Source organism: Salmo trutta, chromosome 7, assembly GCF_901001165.1.
Source record: "Salmo trutta chromosome 7, fSalTru1.1, whole genome shotgun sequence".
Classification (NCBI taxonomy): Eukaryota; Metazoa; Chordata; class Actinopteri; order Salmoniformes; family Salmonidae; genus Salmo; species Salmo trutta.
In genome coordinates, this window is record NC_042963.1 from 55,427,717 (window position 1) to 55,443,943 (window position 16,227).

Sequence of the window (16,227 nt, forward strand, 5' to 3'; positions counted from 1 at the left end):
ATTTCCCCCCTGACTTTACCCCATTCATTCATACACTGTTAAGAGGTATTACAATTCCTTTAACTTCCTGTGTGTGTGTGTGGTCTGTTTTGATTGGCGGTGACAGTGTCGTGTGTGTTTTGGCAATGGTATCTTGATCACCCAGACAAAACTGCAGCTAAAAACTAACCCAAGCACAGTACTGGTCTATTTATAGGGGTGTGTGTGTGTGTGTGTGTGTGTGTGCGTTTGTGTGTGTGTGTGTGTGTGTCTGTGTGTGTGTTTTTGTGTGTGTGTGTGTGTGTGTGTGTGTGTGTGTGTGCGCAACGTTGTAAAAGCAGAAACAAGCTGTATAATTTCCAGCCAATCAGGTGCTCCCTCCCAGCCTCCAGTCTGGACTTGGCTGTGCATCGGCATGATGTGACTGAGCTGTCTGTCCTTTCCTGTCCTGTCCTGTCCTGTCCTGTCCTGTCCTGTCCTGTCCTGTCCTGTCCGTCCGTCCTGTCCTGTCCTGTCCCGTCCGTCCGTCCGTCCGTCCGTCTGTCCTGTCCTGTCCCGTCCGTCCGTCCGTCCGTCCGTCTGTCCTGTCTGTCCTGTCCCGTCCGTCTGTCTGTCCTGTCCGTCTGTCCCGTCCGTCCGTCCGTCTGTCTGTCTGTCCTGTCCTGTCCTGTCCGTCTGTCTGTCTGTCTGGGCAGCTGAAGCTCATTGGACTGCCTGGCACATCTTACAGTCAACCTGATGGAAATCCAGGTTTTGTTTTCTCTCCATAGAAAAGCCTTGGGTGGGCTGGCTGGGTTTTTCTTCAGGCCACATATGTCTAAAGAGTAAAATCATTTAAATATATATATAGGCCTATATATGTTTTTTGTTTTTTTATATATATATTTTTTAGGATGGCAAAAAGTTTTCAGTGTGAACTTAAACGACTAAAAACAGATTGAGTATGTAGAAAATATTCATACTTTGACTCCAAGTATCGATTTGTAAAAATAAAAATAAATTATATATACAGTACCAGTCAAAAGTTTGGACATACCTACTCATTCGAGGGTTTTTCTCTATTTTCTACTATTTTCTACATTGTAGAATAATAGTGAAGACATCAAAACTATGAAATAACACATATGGAATCATGTAGTAACCAAAAAAGTGTTAAACAAATCAAAATATATTTGAGATTTTTCAAAGTAGCCACCCTTTGCCTTGATGACAGCTTTCACTGTCATCAACTGTGAAAGCTGTTTTCACTTTGACGTTATTAAGTGCACTGCATTATGGGGCATTGTGTGTAGATTGATGAGGACATTTTTTTTATTTAATCAATTTTAGAATAAGGCTGTAACGTAACAAAATGTGGAAAAATTCAAGGCGTCTGAATACTTTCTGAATGCACTGTATATAGTATACTGTAGTGTCTGTGAATGCCGGCTATGTTATAGAGTGTCTGTGAATGCTGCCTATGGTATATAGTGTCTGTGAATGCTGCCTATGGTATATAGTGTCTGTGAATGCTGCCTATGGTATATAGTGTCTGTGAATGCTGCCTATGGTATATAGTGTCTGTGAATGCTGCCTATGGTATATAGTGTCTGTGAATGCTGCCTATGGTATATAGTGTCTGTGAATGCTGGCTATGGTATATAGTGTCTGTGAATGCTGGCTATGGTATATAGTGTCTGTGAATGCTTGCTATGGTATAGAGTGTCTGTGAATGCTTGCTATGGTATAGAGTGTCTGTGAATGCTGCCTATGGTATATAGTGTCTGTGAATGCTGCCTATGGTATATAGTGTCTGTGAATGCTGCCTATGGTATATAGTGTCTGTGAATGCTGCCTATGGTATATAGTGTCTGTGAATGCTGCCTATGGTATATAGTGTCTGTGAATGCTGCCTATGGTATATAGTGTTTGTGAATGCTGCCTATGGTATATAGTGTCTGTGAATGCTGGCTATGGTAACAAACCCTTTTTTCTTGGTACACTACATGACCAAAAGTATGTGGACACCTGCTTGTCGAACATCTCATTCCAAAATCATGGTCATTAATATGGAGTTGGTCCCCCCTTTGCTGCTATAACAGCCTCCACTCTTCTGGGAAGGCTTTCCACTAGATGTTGGAACATCGCTGTGGGGACTTGCTTCCATTCAGCCACAAGAGCTTTAGTGAGGTCGGGCACTGATGTTGGGCGATTAGACCTGACTCACGGTCGGCGTTCCAATTCATCCCAAAGGTGTTTGATGGGGTTGAGGTCAGGGCTCTGTACAGGCCAGTCAAGTTCTTCCACACCAATCTCTACAAACCATTTCTGTATGCCCCTGTGCACAAAGCGAGATCCTCATGCTGAAACAGGAAAGGGCCTTCCCAAAACTGCCGCCACAAAGTTGGAAGCATAGAATCGTCTAGAATGTCATTGTATGCTGTAGCGTTAAGATTTCTCTTCACTGGAACTAAGGGGCCTGAACATAAAAAAAACAGCCCCTGACCATTATTCTTCCCCCACCAAACTTTACAGTGGGCACTATGCATTGGGGCAGGTTACGTTCTCCTGGCATCCACCAAACCCAGATTTGTCCGTCAGACTGTCAGATGGTGAAGCGTGATTCATCACTCCAGAAAACACGTTTCCACTGCTCCAGAGTCCAATGTGGCGGGTAGGAGCATTGAGCCAGTAACCGAAAGGATCGAATCCCAGAGCTGACAAGGTAAAAATCTGTCGTTCTGCCCCCTGAGCAAGGCAGTTAACCCACTTTTCCCCGGGTGCGGATGACGTGGATGTCGATTAAGGCAGCCCCCCACACCTCTCTGATTCGGAGGGGTTGGGTTAAATGCAGAAGACACATTTCAGTTGAATGCATTCAGTTGTACAACTGACGAGGTATCCCCTCTTCCTTTCCCGATGGCGGTGAGCTTTACACCACTCCAGCTGACGCTTGGCATTTCTCATGGTGCTCTTATGTTTGTGTGCAGCTGCTCGGCCATGGAAACACATTTCATGAAACTCCCGATGAACAGTTCTTGTGCTGACGTTACTTCCAGAGGCAGTTTGGAACTCGGTAGGTAGTGAGTGAGTGTTGCAACCGAGGACAGACGATTTTTACGTGCTTCAGCACTCGGCGGTCCCGTTCTGTGAGCTTTGCGGCTGAGCCGTTGTTGCTCCTAGACGTTTCCACTTCACAATAAAAGCACTTACGGTTGACCAGGGCAGCTGTAACAGGACAGAAATTTGACAAACTGACTTGTTGGAAAGGTGGCATCCTATGACGGTGCCACGTTGAAAGTCACTGAGCTCTTCAGTAATGACAGTTCTACTGCTAATGTTTGTCTATGGAGATTGCATGTCTGTGTGCTCGATTTTATACACCTGTCAGCAACGGGCGTGGCTGAAATAGCCGAATCCACTCATTTTTAAAGGGGTGTCCACATACTTTTGTATATATAGTGTATATAGTGTCAGTGAATGCTGGTGCAGTGTGTCCGAGTGGTTGTATTTTTAGTTACAGTATCTGTCCGTGTGAGCTAGAGGTCGACCGATTTAATCGGAATGGCCGATTTAATTAGGGCCGATTTCAAGTTTCCATAACAATCGGTAATCGGTATCGGCGTCGAAAAATCATAATCGGTCGACCTCTAGTGTGAGCTACCTTGAGATTTCCTGGTTGGGTTGACATTGCTGGCTACGGTACAGTCAGTATGAGCAGCTATCTGAGAATGAGATGTACAGTAGTGGTCTGGTTCGTTGTGACAATACTGACTAGGATACAGTGAATACTACAGAAACTATCCAGAGATGTAGCCTAGCGGTGTAGTTGTGACAATCTTGGCTTTAGGGGATTTTGGCTCAGCAGATCCCATCTCTCTTTCGCTGCATTGCAGAAGCCATACAAATAAATAACTAAAACCATCGCTCCTCAACACCTCAGCTGGCTCTGGTGGTGCACATCACCCTGGGATTCCTCTCTCCTCTCTCTCTCCCCTCTCTCCTCTCTTCTTTCTCTCCTCTCTCCCTTCTCTCCTCTCTCCCTTCTGTCCTCTCCTCTCTCCTGCCCCCCCCCTCCCTTCTGTCCTCTCCTCTCTCCTGCCCCCCCTCTCCCTTCTGTCCTCTCCTCTCTCCTGCCCCCTCTCTCCTGCCCCCCCTCTCCCTTCTGTCCTCCTGTTGGGAAATCTGTTGTAATGTTTTTACAAATGTATAATTTTGCTGGACCCCAGGACCCCAAGTTTCTTCTATTTTCTGATTTTAGATGTTGAGGCTGTAAAGTTTATTTTCCTAAATGAATGCATCTAAAGCCTGGGGGCTACTGACTCTCGTTTAACTGCTGATGAAAATAACACCTTTCTTTGTTTTTACAGAGCGCAGCAATGGAGGAGACGGTCATATGGGAACAGCACACAGTAGCTCTTCACAGGGTGAGTAGTACATAGGCTGTCTGTCTGTCTGTCTGTCTGTCTGTCTGTCTGTCTGTCTGTCTGTCTGTCTGTCTGTCTGTCTGTCTGTCTGTCTGTCTGTCTGTCTGTCTGTCTGTCTGTCTGTCTGTCTGTCTGTCTCTCTCTCTCTCTCTCTCTCTCTCTCTCTCTCTCTCTGTCTCTCTGTCTCTCTGTCTCTCTGTCTCTCTGTCTCTCTGTCTCTCTCTCTGTCTCTGTCTCTGTCTCTCTCTCTCTCTCGCTCTCGCTCTCGCTCTCGCTCTCGCTCTCGCTCTCTCTGTCTCTGTCTCTGTCTCTGTCTCTGTCTCTCTCTCTGTCTCTCTCTGTTTCTCTCTGTTTCTCTCTCTCTCTTTCCTATCTCTCTCTCTGTCTCTCTCTCTCTCTCTCTGTCTCTTTCCTATCTCTCTGTCTCTCTCTCTGTCTCTCTCTGTCTCTGTCTCTTTCCTATCTCTGTGCCCTTGCCTCCTTTTTCACCTTCTTTTCTCCCTCCATCTTCTTTTTTCTCCTGCCTCCACTCCCCTAGTCAGCATGCTGCCAGCTGTACAAGTACAGCGTTCTCACTGAACACACAACAACAGGACCTTGTTTATTAGGCACCAAATGGAATAAAACTGACTGAAACAGGGAGGGACTAGCTGTTTGTTTTACGTTGCAATGAGAAAAACGAAAGTTTACCCTAATGGACATGACCCAGGTAAAATAGAAGTCAGGATCGAGTATAAGCGTCAGCATGCTTCGGTTCGGCCGAATGAGTGTGCTCACATACTCCCTTAAAAGACCTTCGATGTAAAAACAGAAAAAAGCGGCAATAGTACTTTTTGTCCATTTTGAGACACCGTAGCCAGTATACACTTCCTCAAGAAATCGGTTATTCATTTTTTTTTTTAAATGTTTAATTACCGAAATAGATCTTAGTCGCGCATTTTAAATCTAACTAAGATGTTTGGTGCAGTATTTCTCAATCGTTGAATGACAACAAATACTTTATTTAATTATTCCTACTGTTATCCAATCACTAACGAATGGGTGTCGACTTCGGCTTGCCTTGAGAAAAGATGTTGCCTAAACAGCCCAAAAAAAGATAACATTTACCGAAGTCCAAAACAAACAAAAACATCAGGAAATGACATCATAGTTAAGTGCCGTCGGAAAGTATAAAACATTTTCCTCAGCAATATACACACAATATCCCATAATGACAAAGTGAAAACAGGTTATTAGAATTTTCTGCAAATTAATAAAAAATAAAAAAACAGAAACACCTTATTTAGTATTCAGACCCTTTGCTATGAGACTCAAAGTTGAGCTCAGGTGCATCCTGTTTCCATTGATCATTCTTGAGATGTTTCTACAACTTGAATCGAGTCCACCTTTGGTAAATTCAATTGATTGGACATGATTTGGAAAGGCACACACCTGTCTATATAAGGTCCCACAGTTGACAGTGCATGTCAGAGCAAAAACCAAGCCATGAGGTCGAAGGAATTGTCCATTGAGCTCTGAGACAGGATTGTGTCGAGGCACAGATCTGGGGAAGGCTACCAAAACATTTCTGCAGCATTGAAGGTTCCCAAGAACAAAAGTGTGCTTCCTTCATTCTTAAATGGAAGAAGTTTGAAACCACCAAGACTCTTCCTAGAGCTGGCCGCCCACCTAAACTGAGCAATCGGGGGACAAGGGCCTTGGACAGGGAGGTGACCAATAACCTGATGGCCACTCTGACAGAGCTCCAGAGTTCCTCTGTAGAGATGGGAGAACCTTCCAGGAAGACAACCATCTCTGCAGCACTCCACCAATCAGGCCTTTATGGTGGAGTAGCCAGACGGAAGCCACTCAGTAAAAGGCACTTGACAGCCCTCTTGGAGTTTGCCTTAAGGCACCTAAAGACTCTCAGACCATGAGAAACAAGTTTCTCTGGTCTGATGAAAGCAAGATTGAACTCTTTGGCCTGAATGCCAAGCGTCATGTCTAGAGGAAACCTGGCACCATCCCTACGGTGAAGCATGGTGGTGGCAGCATCATGCTGTGGGGATGATTTTCAGAGGCAGGGACTGGGAGACTAGTCAGGATCAAGGGAAAGATGAACGGAGCAAAGTACAGAGAGATCCTTGATGAAAACCTGCTCCAGAGCACTCAGGACCTCAGACTGGGGTGAAGGTTCACCTATAAACAGGACAACGACGCTAAGCACACAGCCAAGACAACGCAGGAGTGGCTTTGGAACAAGTCTCTGAATGTCCTTGAGTGGCCCAACCAGACCCCGGATGTGAACCCGATCGAACATCTCTGGAAAGACTGGAAATATCTGTGCAGCGACGCTCCTCATCCAACCTGACAGAGCTTGAGAGGATCTGCAGAGAAGAATGGGAGAAGATCCCCAAATACAGGTGTGCCAAGCTTGTAGCGTCATACCCAAGAAGACTAGAGGCTGTAATCGCTGCCAAAGGTGCTTCAACAAAGTACTGAGTAAAAGGTCTGAATACTTATTTAAATGTGATATTTCAGTTTTTTTAAAACCAGTTTTTGCTTTGTCATTGTGGGGTATTGTGTGTAGATTGATGAGGGGGAAAAAACGATTTAATACATTTTAGAATAAGGCTGTAACGTAACAAAATGTGGAAAAAGTCAAGGTGTCTGAATACATTCTGAAGGCACTGTATGCACAAACTCTTCCAAACTGTTTCAGTCGGGAAGCATACGATCGCCTTAGGTGTCACAGGGTTCTCCTCTGTATAAAGGACATGGCGGCCTTGCACAGTAGATCACCTGCTGGTTGCCGACAAACAGTGATGATTCAACATGTAAAATCCTCTTGAAATGAATAGAAAATGGTCAATGTTTTGTGGCCAGAGGCGATAGGACGCTGCTTTTAACCATTTGTCAACACAGTCTGGTTTCTCCTTAAAATGGGGCTTTCAGCAGGGCTGTAGAGCAAAATGTCACAACTTGACCTTCCATACAGGCCAAGGTCGGGCGTATGAAGACAACAAGCATGGATTGTCTATAGAAATCACACTCTGTCATGCCCACCCCCCCACTCCTCCTATTTCCTTGTCTGTCCATTTCACCTTCACCTAGTGTAGAAACTGTAAATAACTAGCTTACTATATGTGACTGTTTGAGGGGGATAAACAGTTGCAAGGTACCAATGCGATGAGGTTATTACTTAGGCTACCTCAAGAGTTTTTAGTTCTTCACAGAAACATCTCACTTGCTAAATAGTAGCTAACGCGCTAGCTGTTTAATAGTAGCTAACTCGCTAGCTGTTTAATAGTAGCTAACTCGATAGCTGTTTAATAGTAGCTAACTCGATAGCTGTTTAATAGTAGCTAACTCGCTAGCTGTTTAATAGTAGCTAACTCGCTAGCTGTTTTAATAGTAGCCAACTCGCTAGCTGTTTTAATAGTAGCCAACTCGCTAGCTGTTTTAATAGTAGCTAACTCGCTAGCTGTTTAATAGTAGCTAACTCACTAGCTGTTTAATAGTAGCTAACTCGCTAGCTGTTTTAATAGTAGCTATCTCGCTAGCTGTTTAATAGTAGCTATCTCGCTAGCTGTTTAATAGTAGCTATCTCGCTAGCTGTTTAATAGTAGCTATCTTGCTAGCTGTTTAATAGTAGCTATCTCGCTAGCTGTTTAATAGTAGCTAACTCGATAGCTGTTTAATAGTAGCTAACTCGATAGCTGTTTAATAGTAGCTAACTCGCTAGCTGTTTAATAGTAGCTAACTCGCTAGCTGTTTAATAGTAGCTAACTCGCTAGCTGTTTAATACAGTTATTGTCTGTCTGTCTGTCTGTCTATCTGTCTGTCTCGGTCTCTCTCGTTGTCTGGGTCTCTCTCTCTTTCTGATGCTAGTCTCTGTGTCTCTCTTTGGGTTTCTGTGTCACCGGGGTAGCCAGTTAACATCACCTTTAACATCTCTGTATCACCGGGCACCAGGTTAGGCCGTTAACATCCCCTTTAACACCTCTGTATCACCAGGGTAGACCTTTAACATCTCTGTATCACCAGGCACCAGGGTAGACTGTTAACATCCCCTTTAACATCTCTGTATCACCAGATGTAACAGTGTAGGTTCCGTCCCTCTCTTCGCCCCAACCCGGGCTCGAACCAGGGACCCTTGCACACATCAACAACTGACACCCACCGAAGCATCGTTACCCATCGCGCCACAAAAGCCGCGGCCCTTGCAACGGGGAAACCCTACTTCAAGTCTCAGAGCGAGTGACGTCACCGACTGAAACGCTATTAGCGCGCACCACCGCTAACTAACTAGCCATTTCACATCGGTTACACAGGCACCAGAGTAAACCGTTAACATCCCCGTTAACACCTCTGTATCACCAGGGTAGACTGTTAACATCCCCTTTAACATCTCTGTATCACCAGGGTAGACCTTTAACACCTCTGTATCACCAGGCACCAGGGTTTGGCTTTGGGATAGCCATCTCAGGAGGTCGAGATAACCCTCATTTCCAGAGTGGTGAGACCTCCATCGTCATCTCCGACGTCCTGAAGGGAGGGCCAGCCGAGGGCCTACTGCAGTAAGATCCTCTCCTCTCCTCTCTTGGGATTAATTACCACATCGGCTTCCTTGGTTTGATATAAATCTGAGGGATTTGGGTTGGAACAAATGTAACCGTTCTCAGATGAATAGATAGGTTCTATGGATGGGAGGACTGACAGTCCATGAGATCAAAATGATAGTATCAATAAAAAACAATTACTTATACATGTGGTTGTTTTACGGTGTTTTACAAGTCTCTCGCTCTCCTCTTTCCTTCCAGGGAGAATGACAGAGTCACGATGGTCAACGCCGTCACCATGGACAACGTGGAACACGCATACGCAGTCCAGCAGCTACGCAAAAGTGGCAAGAATGCAAAAATTGTGAGTATCGTTTTGAGGAACCTAAGAATTATTTTTTTTTTTAAAGTCCTCTGTTTTTTTTGCACTGATGAAATCCATTGCACTGAAGAAATGGGGAAAGGAAATTGGTGTGTAATCTAATGACAATGGGCTAAAGTTGTCTTCCTCTTCAGACCATCAGACGGAAGCAGAAGGTGCATGTACCCATGGGTCGTCTGGGGGAGAGGGCGACCATGTCGGAGCATGAGGAGGACGAGGAGGACAGTTACGACGAAGAGATATACGAGACGCGCTCCACACGCAGCGGCCCCAGTGCCTACAGCGGTGTGGGAGGGGCCTCGGCCCGGCGCAGCGGGAGGAGCACGGGAAGGCGGGACCGGGACAGAGAGCGGGAACGCAGCGGCTCACGGGAGAGGAGTCTCTCCCCGCGCTCCGACCGGCGCTCACTCAACCAACCCCCGCGGCCCGCCAAAGTCACCCTCGTCAAGTCCCGCAAGAATGAAGGTGAGCGTCACAAAGTTGGGATTTTGGGGATGCTAAAGGGAGTTGTAGTTTTCATTAAGCAAATATTCAACTAAGTTCATCACAGAAACATGGTAATTAACTACAATAACCATAATTCATTGTGCCTGCTCTTTTCCGTCTCGGACAGAGATGGATTTATTTTTACAGTTGGTGAAAGTATGTGGTGGCTAATTTCCGCATTACCAAATGAGGAGTTACAAACACACCAGTCCGAGTAAAACTACATCTTTAATACTTAAGATACTTTTGCAAAAGTACTTGACCTTCAATAATGCACTCTCGAATGAACCATTGAACAAGGTGATTACAGAATGGCTACAGGGATCTTTTATAGCAATGATACACCCCCTTCAACGTACATTGACAAACCACAGATACTTAGTAACAGTTCACAAAGGTTAAGTTTTGTATGACAGGTATCAATAAAACACATCAGACAGTAACTGCTATGTCAACAGGATTAATGGTATAGCCCAGTATCTGGTCTCCTTAGAACCGTCCCTCCCTGGTACGGTATTGAACAGAACTATTTCATCCAATGGCATATATCAATTGTCAACTCTAGATACTCCCATCTCAAGCAAACCCCCTCTTGACCCTACTCCTGGACAGGCTCACTGGGGGGAGTGAGCCTCTAGGCCATATATTATCACAGGATAAGTGTGAGATCTAAGAGAGGACATACAAGGGTCCATTTACTGCCATAATCTTCCCCACAATAAAGAAAAGGAGGGAGTGACTTGCTCACAGACATTGTGGAGACAAGTCATTGGTTCCCCATTAATCACGCCATCCCTTCACATGGTTTAATAAATAGGTAAAGACACATTCCCATGACGACAAGTCTGACCTCTCCCCTCTCTGGGCCCCAAGTGTCTGAGCCCCAGCTAAGGTAGACGTGCAACGGAAAAGACACCAGAGTCCAATGGACACTTTCTAATGACAAGTACCTCAAATAAGCATATTATACTAATAAAACATCTTAATTATCTATGTTACCCAACTAATTCTGATTCGTCCACGACAAGTATGACTTATCTACTTTGTTAAACTAGTATAATAAAGCTAGTATAATAGCTCTGCAGCACGTAGGCAAGCTAGGCTAGCTAAATAGGATGACTGAAGACAGTACAGTATGGGGAGAAAAGAGAACATTGGCTGGCTGGCTGGCTGGTTGGCTGGTTGGTTGGCTGGCTGGTTGGTTGGCTGGCTGGTTGGCTGGTTGGTTGGTTGGCTGGTTGGCTGGCTGGTTGTTTGGTTGGCTGGTTGTTTGGTTGGTTGGATGGCTGGTTGGCTGGTTGGCTGGCTGGTTGGATGGCTGGTTGGCTGGTTGGCTGGCTGGCTGGCTGGTTGGCTGGTTGGCTGGCTGGTTGGTTGGCTGGCTGGCTGGCTGGCTGGTTGGCTGGTACTGCCTGAGCAGAGATGAGATGATTTAAGGACTGAAACATAAAGTCATCAAATAAAATAAAGTAATAAACACAACTGAAATATTTGACATTTACATTTTAGTCATTTAGCAGACGCTCTTATCCAGAGCGACTTACAGTAGTGAATGCATACATTTTTTCCCCCCGTACTGGTCCCCCGTGGGAATCGAACCCCCAACCCTGGCGTTGCAAACACCATGCTCTACCAACTGAGCCACATTATTATTTAATAATAATTTCCTATTTTTCTATAGTATGTGGACCTGACAAACAATGGAATAATTTAACTATTTTGGGGCTTTGGAATTTCCATAAAAAGCTGTAATCAATTTAATGTATAAAACAATAATTGAAATCGAAAACTGTGATTATTTTTTAAAATAATTTAACTGAAACCAAACCGACCTCAAAAAACAGGATTATATATTGTCTAGTCAGGGTTAGTTAGGGTATATATTGTCTAGTTAGGGTATATATTGTCTAGTCAGGGTTAGTTAGGGTATATATTGTCTAGTTAGGGTATATATTCTCTAGTCAGGGTTAGTTAGGATATATATTGTCTAGTCAGGGTTAGTTAGGATATATATTGTCTAGTTAGGGTTAGTTAGGGTATATATTGTCTAGTTAGGGTTAGTTAGGGTATATATTGTCTAGTCAGGGTTAGGGTTAGTTAGGGTATATATTGTCTAGTTAGGGTTAGTTAGGGTATATATTGTCTAGTTAGGGTTAGTTAGGGTATATATTCTCTAGTCGGTTAGTTAGGGTATATATTGTCTAGTCAGGGTTAGTTAGGGTATATATTGTCTAGTCAGGGTTAGTTAGGATATATATTGTCTAGTCAGGGTTAGTTAGGATATATATTGTCTAGTCAGGGTTAGTTAGGGTATATATTGTCTAGTCAGGGTTAGTTAGGATATATATTGTCTAGTCAGTGTTAGGGTTAGTTGGGATCAGGTCTTGAGACAAACATTTTGGTCTACCAGCCACTCAGATTTTTTCCCACGTAATTACACCAACAACTGGGGCGGCAGGTAGCCTAGTGGTTAGAGTGGAGGGGCGGCAGGTAGCCTAGTGGTTAGAGTGGAGGGGCGGCAGGTAGCCTAGTGGTTAGAGTGGAGGGGGCGGCAGGTAGCCTAGTGGTTAGAGTGGAGGGGAGGCAGGTAGCCTAGTGGTTAGAGTGGAGGGGCGGCAGGTAGCCTAGTGGTTAGAGTGGAGGGGCGGCAGGTAGCCTAGTGGTTAGAGTGGAGGGGCGGCAGGTAGCCTAGTGGTTAGAGTGGAGGGGCGGCAGGTAGCCTAGTGGTTAGAGTGGAGGGGCGGCAGGTAGCCTAGTGGTTAGAGTGGAGGGGCGGCAGGTAGCCCAGTGGTTAGAGTGGAGGGGCGGCAGGTAGCCTAATGGTTAGAGTGGAGGGGCGGCAGGTAGCCTAGTGGTTAGAGTGGAGGGGAGGCAGGTAGCCTAGTGGTTAGAGTGGAGGGGCGGCAGGTAGCCTAGTGGTTAGAGTGGAGGGGCGGCAGGTAGCCTAGTGGTTAGAGTGGAGGGGCGGCAGGTAGCCTAGTGGTTAGAGTGGAGGGGCGGCAGGTAGCCTAGTGGTTAGAGTGGAGGGGCGGCAGGTAGCCTAGTGGTTAGAGTGGAGGGGCGGCAGGTAGCCCAGTGGTTAGAGTGGAGGGGCGGCAGGTAGCCTAGTGGTTAGAGTGGAGGGGCGGCAGGTAGCCTAGTGGTTAGAGTGGAGGGGCGGCAGGTAGCCTAGTGGTTAGAGTGGAGGGGCGGCAGGTAGCCTAGTGGTTAGAGTGGAGGGGCGGCAGGTAGCCTAGTGGTTAGAGTGGAGGGGAGGCAGGTAGCCTAGTGGTTAGAGTGGAGGGGCGGCAGGTAGCCTAGTGGTTAGAGTGGAGGGGCGGCAGGTAGCCTAGTGGTTAGAGTGGAGGGGCGGCAGGTAGCCTAGTGGTTAGAGTGGAGGGGAGGCAGGTAGCCTAGTGGTTAGAGTGGAGGGGAGGCAGGTAGCCTAGTGGTTAGAGTGGAGGGGAGGCAGGTAGCCTAGTGGTTAGAGTGGAGGGGCGGCAGGTAGCCTAGTGGTTAGAGTGGAGGGGCGGCAGGTAGCCTAGTGGTTAGAGTGGAGGGGCGGCAGGTAGCCTAGTGGTTAGAGTGGAGGGGCGGCAGGTAGCCTAGTGGTTAGAGTGGAGGGGCGGCAGGTAGCCTAGTGGTTAGAGTGGAGGGGCGGCAGGTAGCCTAGTGGTTAGAGTGGAGGGGCGGCAGGTAGCCTAGTGGTTAGAGTGGAGGGGCGGCAGGTAGCCTAGTGGTTAGAGTGGAGGGGCGGCAGGTAGCCTAGTGGTTAGAGTGGAGGGGAGGCAGGTAGCCTAGTGGTTAGAGTGGAGGGGAGGCAGGTAGCCTAGTGGTTAGAGTGGAGGGGCGGCAGGTAGCCTAGTGGTTAGAGTGGAGGGGCGGCAGGTAGCCTAGTGGTTAGAGTGGAGGGGCGGCAGGTAGTCTAGTGGTTAGAGTGGAGGGGCGGCAGGTAGCCTAGTGGTTAGAGTGGAGGGGCGGCAGGTAGCCTAGTGGTTAGAGTGGAGGGGCGGCAGGTAGCCTAGTGGTTAGAGTGGAGGGGCGGCAGGTAGCCTAGTGGTTAGAGTGGAGGGGCGGCAGGTAGCCTAGTGGTTAGAGTGGAGGGGAGGCAGGTAGCCTAGTGGTTAGAGTGGAGGGGCGGCAGGTAGCCTAGTGGTTAGAGTGGAGGGGCGGTAGGTAGTCTAGTGGTTAGAGTGGAGGGATGGCAGGTAGCCTAGTGGTTAGAGTGGAGGGGCGGCAGGTAGCCTAGTGGTTAGAGTGGAGGGGAGGCAGGTAGCCTAGTGGTTAGAGTGGAGGGGCGGCAGGTAGCCTAGTGGTTAGAGTGGAGGTGCGGCAGGTAGCCTAGTGGTTAGAGTGGAGGTGCGGCAGGTAGCCTAGTGGTTAGAGTGGAGGGGCGGCAGGTAGTCTAGTGGTTAGAGTGGAGGGGCGGCAGGTAGCCTAGTGGTTAGAGTGGAGGGGCGGCAGGTAGCCTAGTGGTTAGAGTGGAGGGGCGGCAGGTAGCCTAGTGGTTAGAGTGGAGGGGCGGCAGGTAGCCTAGTGGTTAGAGTGGAGGGGCGGCAGGTAGCCTAGTGGTTAGAGTGGAGGGGCGGCAGGTAGCCTAGTGGTTAGAGCGTTGGGCCAGTAACTGAAAGGTTGCTAGATCGAATCCCCGAGCTGACAAGGTAGAAATATCTCGTTCTGCCCACTGAACAAGGCAGTTAACCCACTGTTCCTAGGCCGTCATTGAAAATAAAAATTTGTTCTTAACTGACTCGCCTAGTTAAATAAAAGTTACATTTTTAAAAAAAAGACAAAAATGTAAATAAAAAACAACAAAAAAAGGATACGCATGTTTCGTAATGTTTCTTAAACAATACATGTTTTACTAGTAAGAAGTGATATATTGCTCAATTTTATTTCATTTTTCAGTCTTTTAACCAACATAACACAAATGAGACAAACATTTTCAGCTGCCCCTTTAAGGGCAGGGAGCTACCGACGTACTTGAGTTGTTGTCGTGGTGACAGTGTGCCTGTGAGCTGTTGTCGTGGTGACAGTGTGCCTGTGAGCTGTTGTCGTGGTGACAGTGTGCCTGTGAGCTGTTGTCGTGGTGACAGTGTGCCTGTGAGCTGTTGTCGTGGTGACAGTGTGCCTGTGAGAGAGAATCTGACTAGTAGCTGATGTGTCTTCATTAGCAGTTGAAGCAAACTCAAACATTGTGAACAAAACAATAAAAATAGCCAAAAAAAAATACAAGGACAGTCTCACTTTAGTAGACTTTTAAAGTAAATTAGACCAACTTTAATGCCTGTGTTCAGCGCTACTAAAAATAAATCTTCAGTACTTCAATCACAGTGAGCTCAGCTCCCCAGCCAAGGCAGTGTTGTTGCAAGAGGTGGGATATAATAGGATTTTTAGTTCTTTGTGTGATTAGCTACCAGCTATGAAACAAACCGACAGAAAAACTTTGAAAACATTTGAGAACATACAATACTAGATATAGCCTAAAGACCGGATAAAATTGACAATAGTCTGATGAGTGACGATATTATCAATTGTCAAATTGTGAATGACGAGATCTGTGTAATTAACACAAAGGCAGGAAACAGAGCGTGTTTTTGTATTTTTGTTTTCACATTTTTATTTATTTTTTACAAAAAAAAAATACTTTTTAAAATTCTCCTACAGAGTCGTATGCAGACGCCTAGACGTTTTGGTTTCTGTATCTGACCAATCGGAAAGAGCAGATTCTAAGGTTTCTAACACACCTACATTTGTCAAACAACTCTCAATAATGAACGGATGGGCTCTGTTTCCAAATACCACTTTTTGTAAAAATGTTTGTAGAATAACCGTAGTTTTACACGTTTCACACGTGTGAGCACTCATTTACACTCAAATCAAATCAAATCAAATCAAATTTATTTATATAGCCCTTCGTACATCAGCTGAAATCTCAAAGTGCTGTACAGAAACCCAGCCTAAAACCCCAAACAGCAAGCAATGCATGTGAAAGAAGCACGGTGGCTGGGAAAAACTCCCTAGGAAAAACTCCTGAGAAAGGCCAAAAACCTCGGAAGAAACCTAGAGAGGAACCAGGCTATGAGGGGTGGCCAGTCCTCTTCTGGCTGTGCCGGGTGGATATTATAACAGAACATGGTCAAGATGTTAAAATGTTCGTAAATGACCAGCATGGTCAAATAATAATAATCATAGTAGTTGTCGAGGGTGCAACAAGCACGTCCGGTGAACAGGTCAGGGTTCCGTAGCCGCAGGCAGAACAGTTGAAACTGGAGCAGCAGCATGGCCAGGTGGACTGGGGACAGCAAGGAGTCATCATGCCAGGTAGTCCTGAGGCATGGTCCTAGGGCTCAGGTCCTCCGAGAGAAAGAAAGAGAGAAAGAGAGAATTAGAGAGAGCATATTTACATTCACACAGGACACCGGATAAGACAAGAGAATTCTCCAGATGTAAC

General features: G+C 46.3%; 1 protein-coding gene across 10 annotated transcripts in view; it reads left to right on the forward strand.

Annotated features, from left to right (window-relative positions):
• tjp1b (tight junction protein 1b) overlaps nucleotides 1-16,227 on the forward strand; it is a 204,857-nt gene that overhangs the window by 132,167 nt on the left and 56,463 nt on the right. For all 10 annotated transcript variants that reach the window (XM_029757380.1, XM_029757383.1, XM_029757384.1 and 7 more), the window contains 4 exons: nucleotides 4,329-4,385; nucleotides 8,820-8,944; nucleotides 9,188-9,290; nucleotides 9,443-9,773. In XM_029757380.1, coding sequence (XP_029613240.1) covers nucleotides 4,329-4,385; nucleotides 8,820-8,944; nucleotides 9,188-9,290; nucleotides 9,443-9,773 — 616 coding nt within the window. The remainder of the gene's footprint in view (nucleotides 1-4,328; nucleotides 4,386-8,819; nucleotides 8,945-9,187; nucleotides 9,291-9,442; nucleotides 9,774-16,227) is intronic.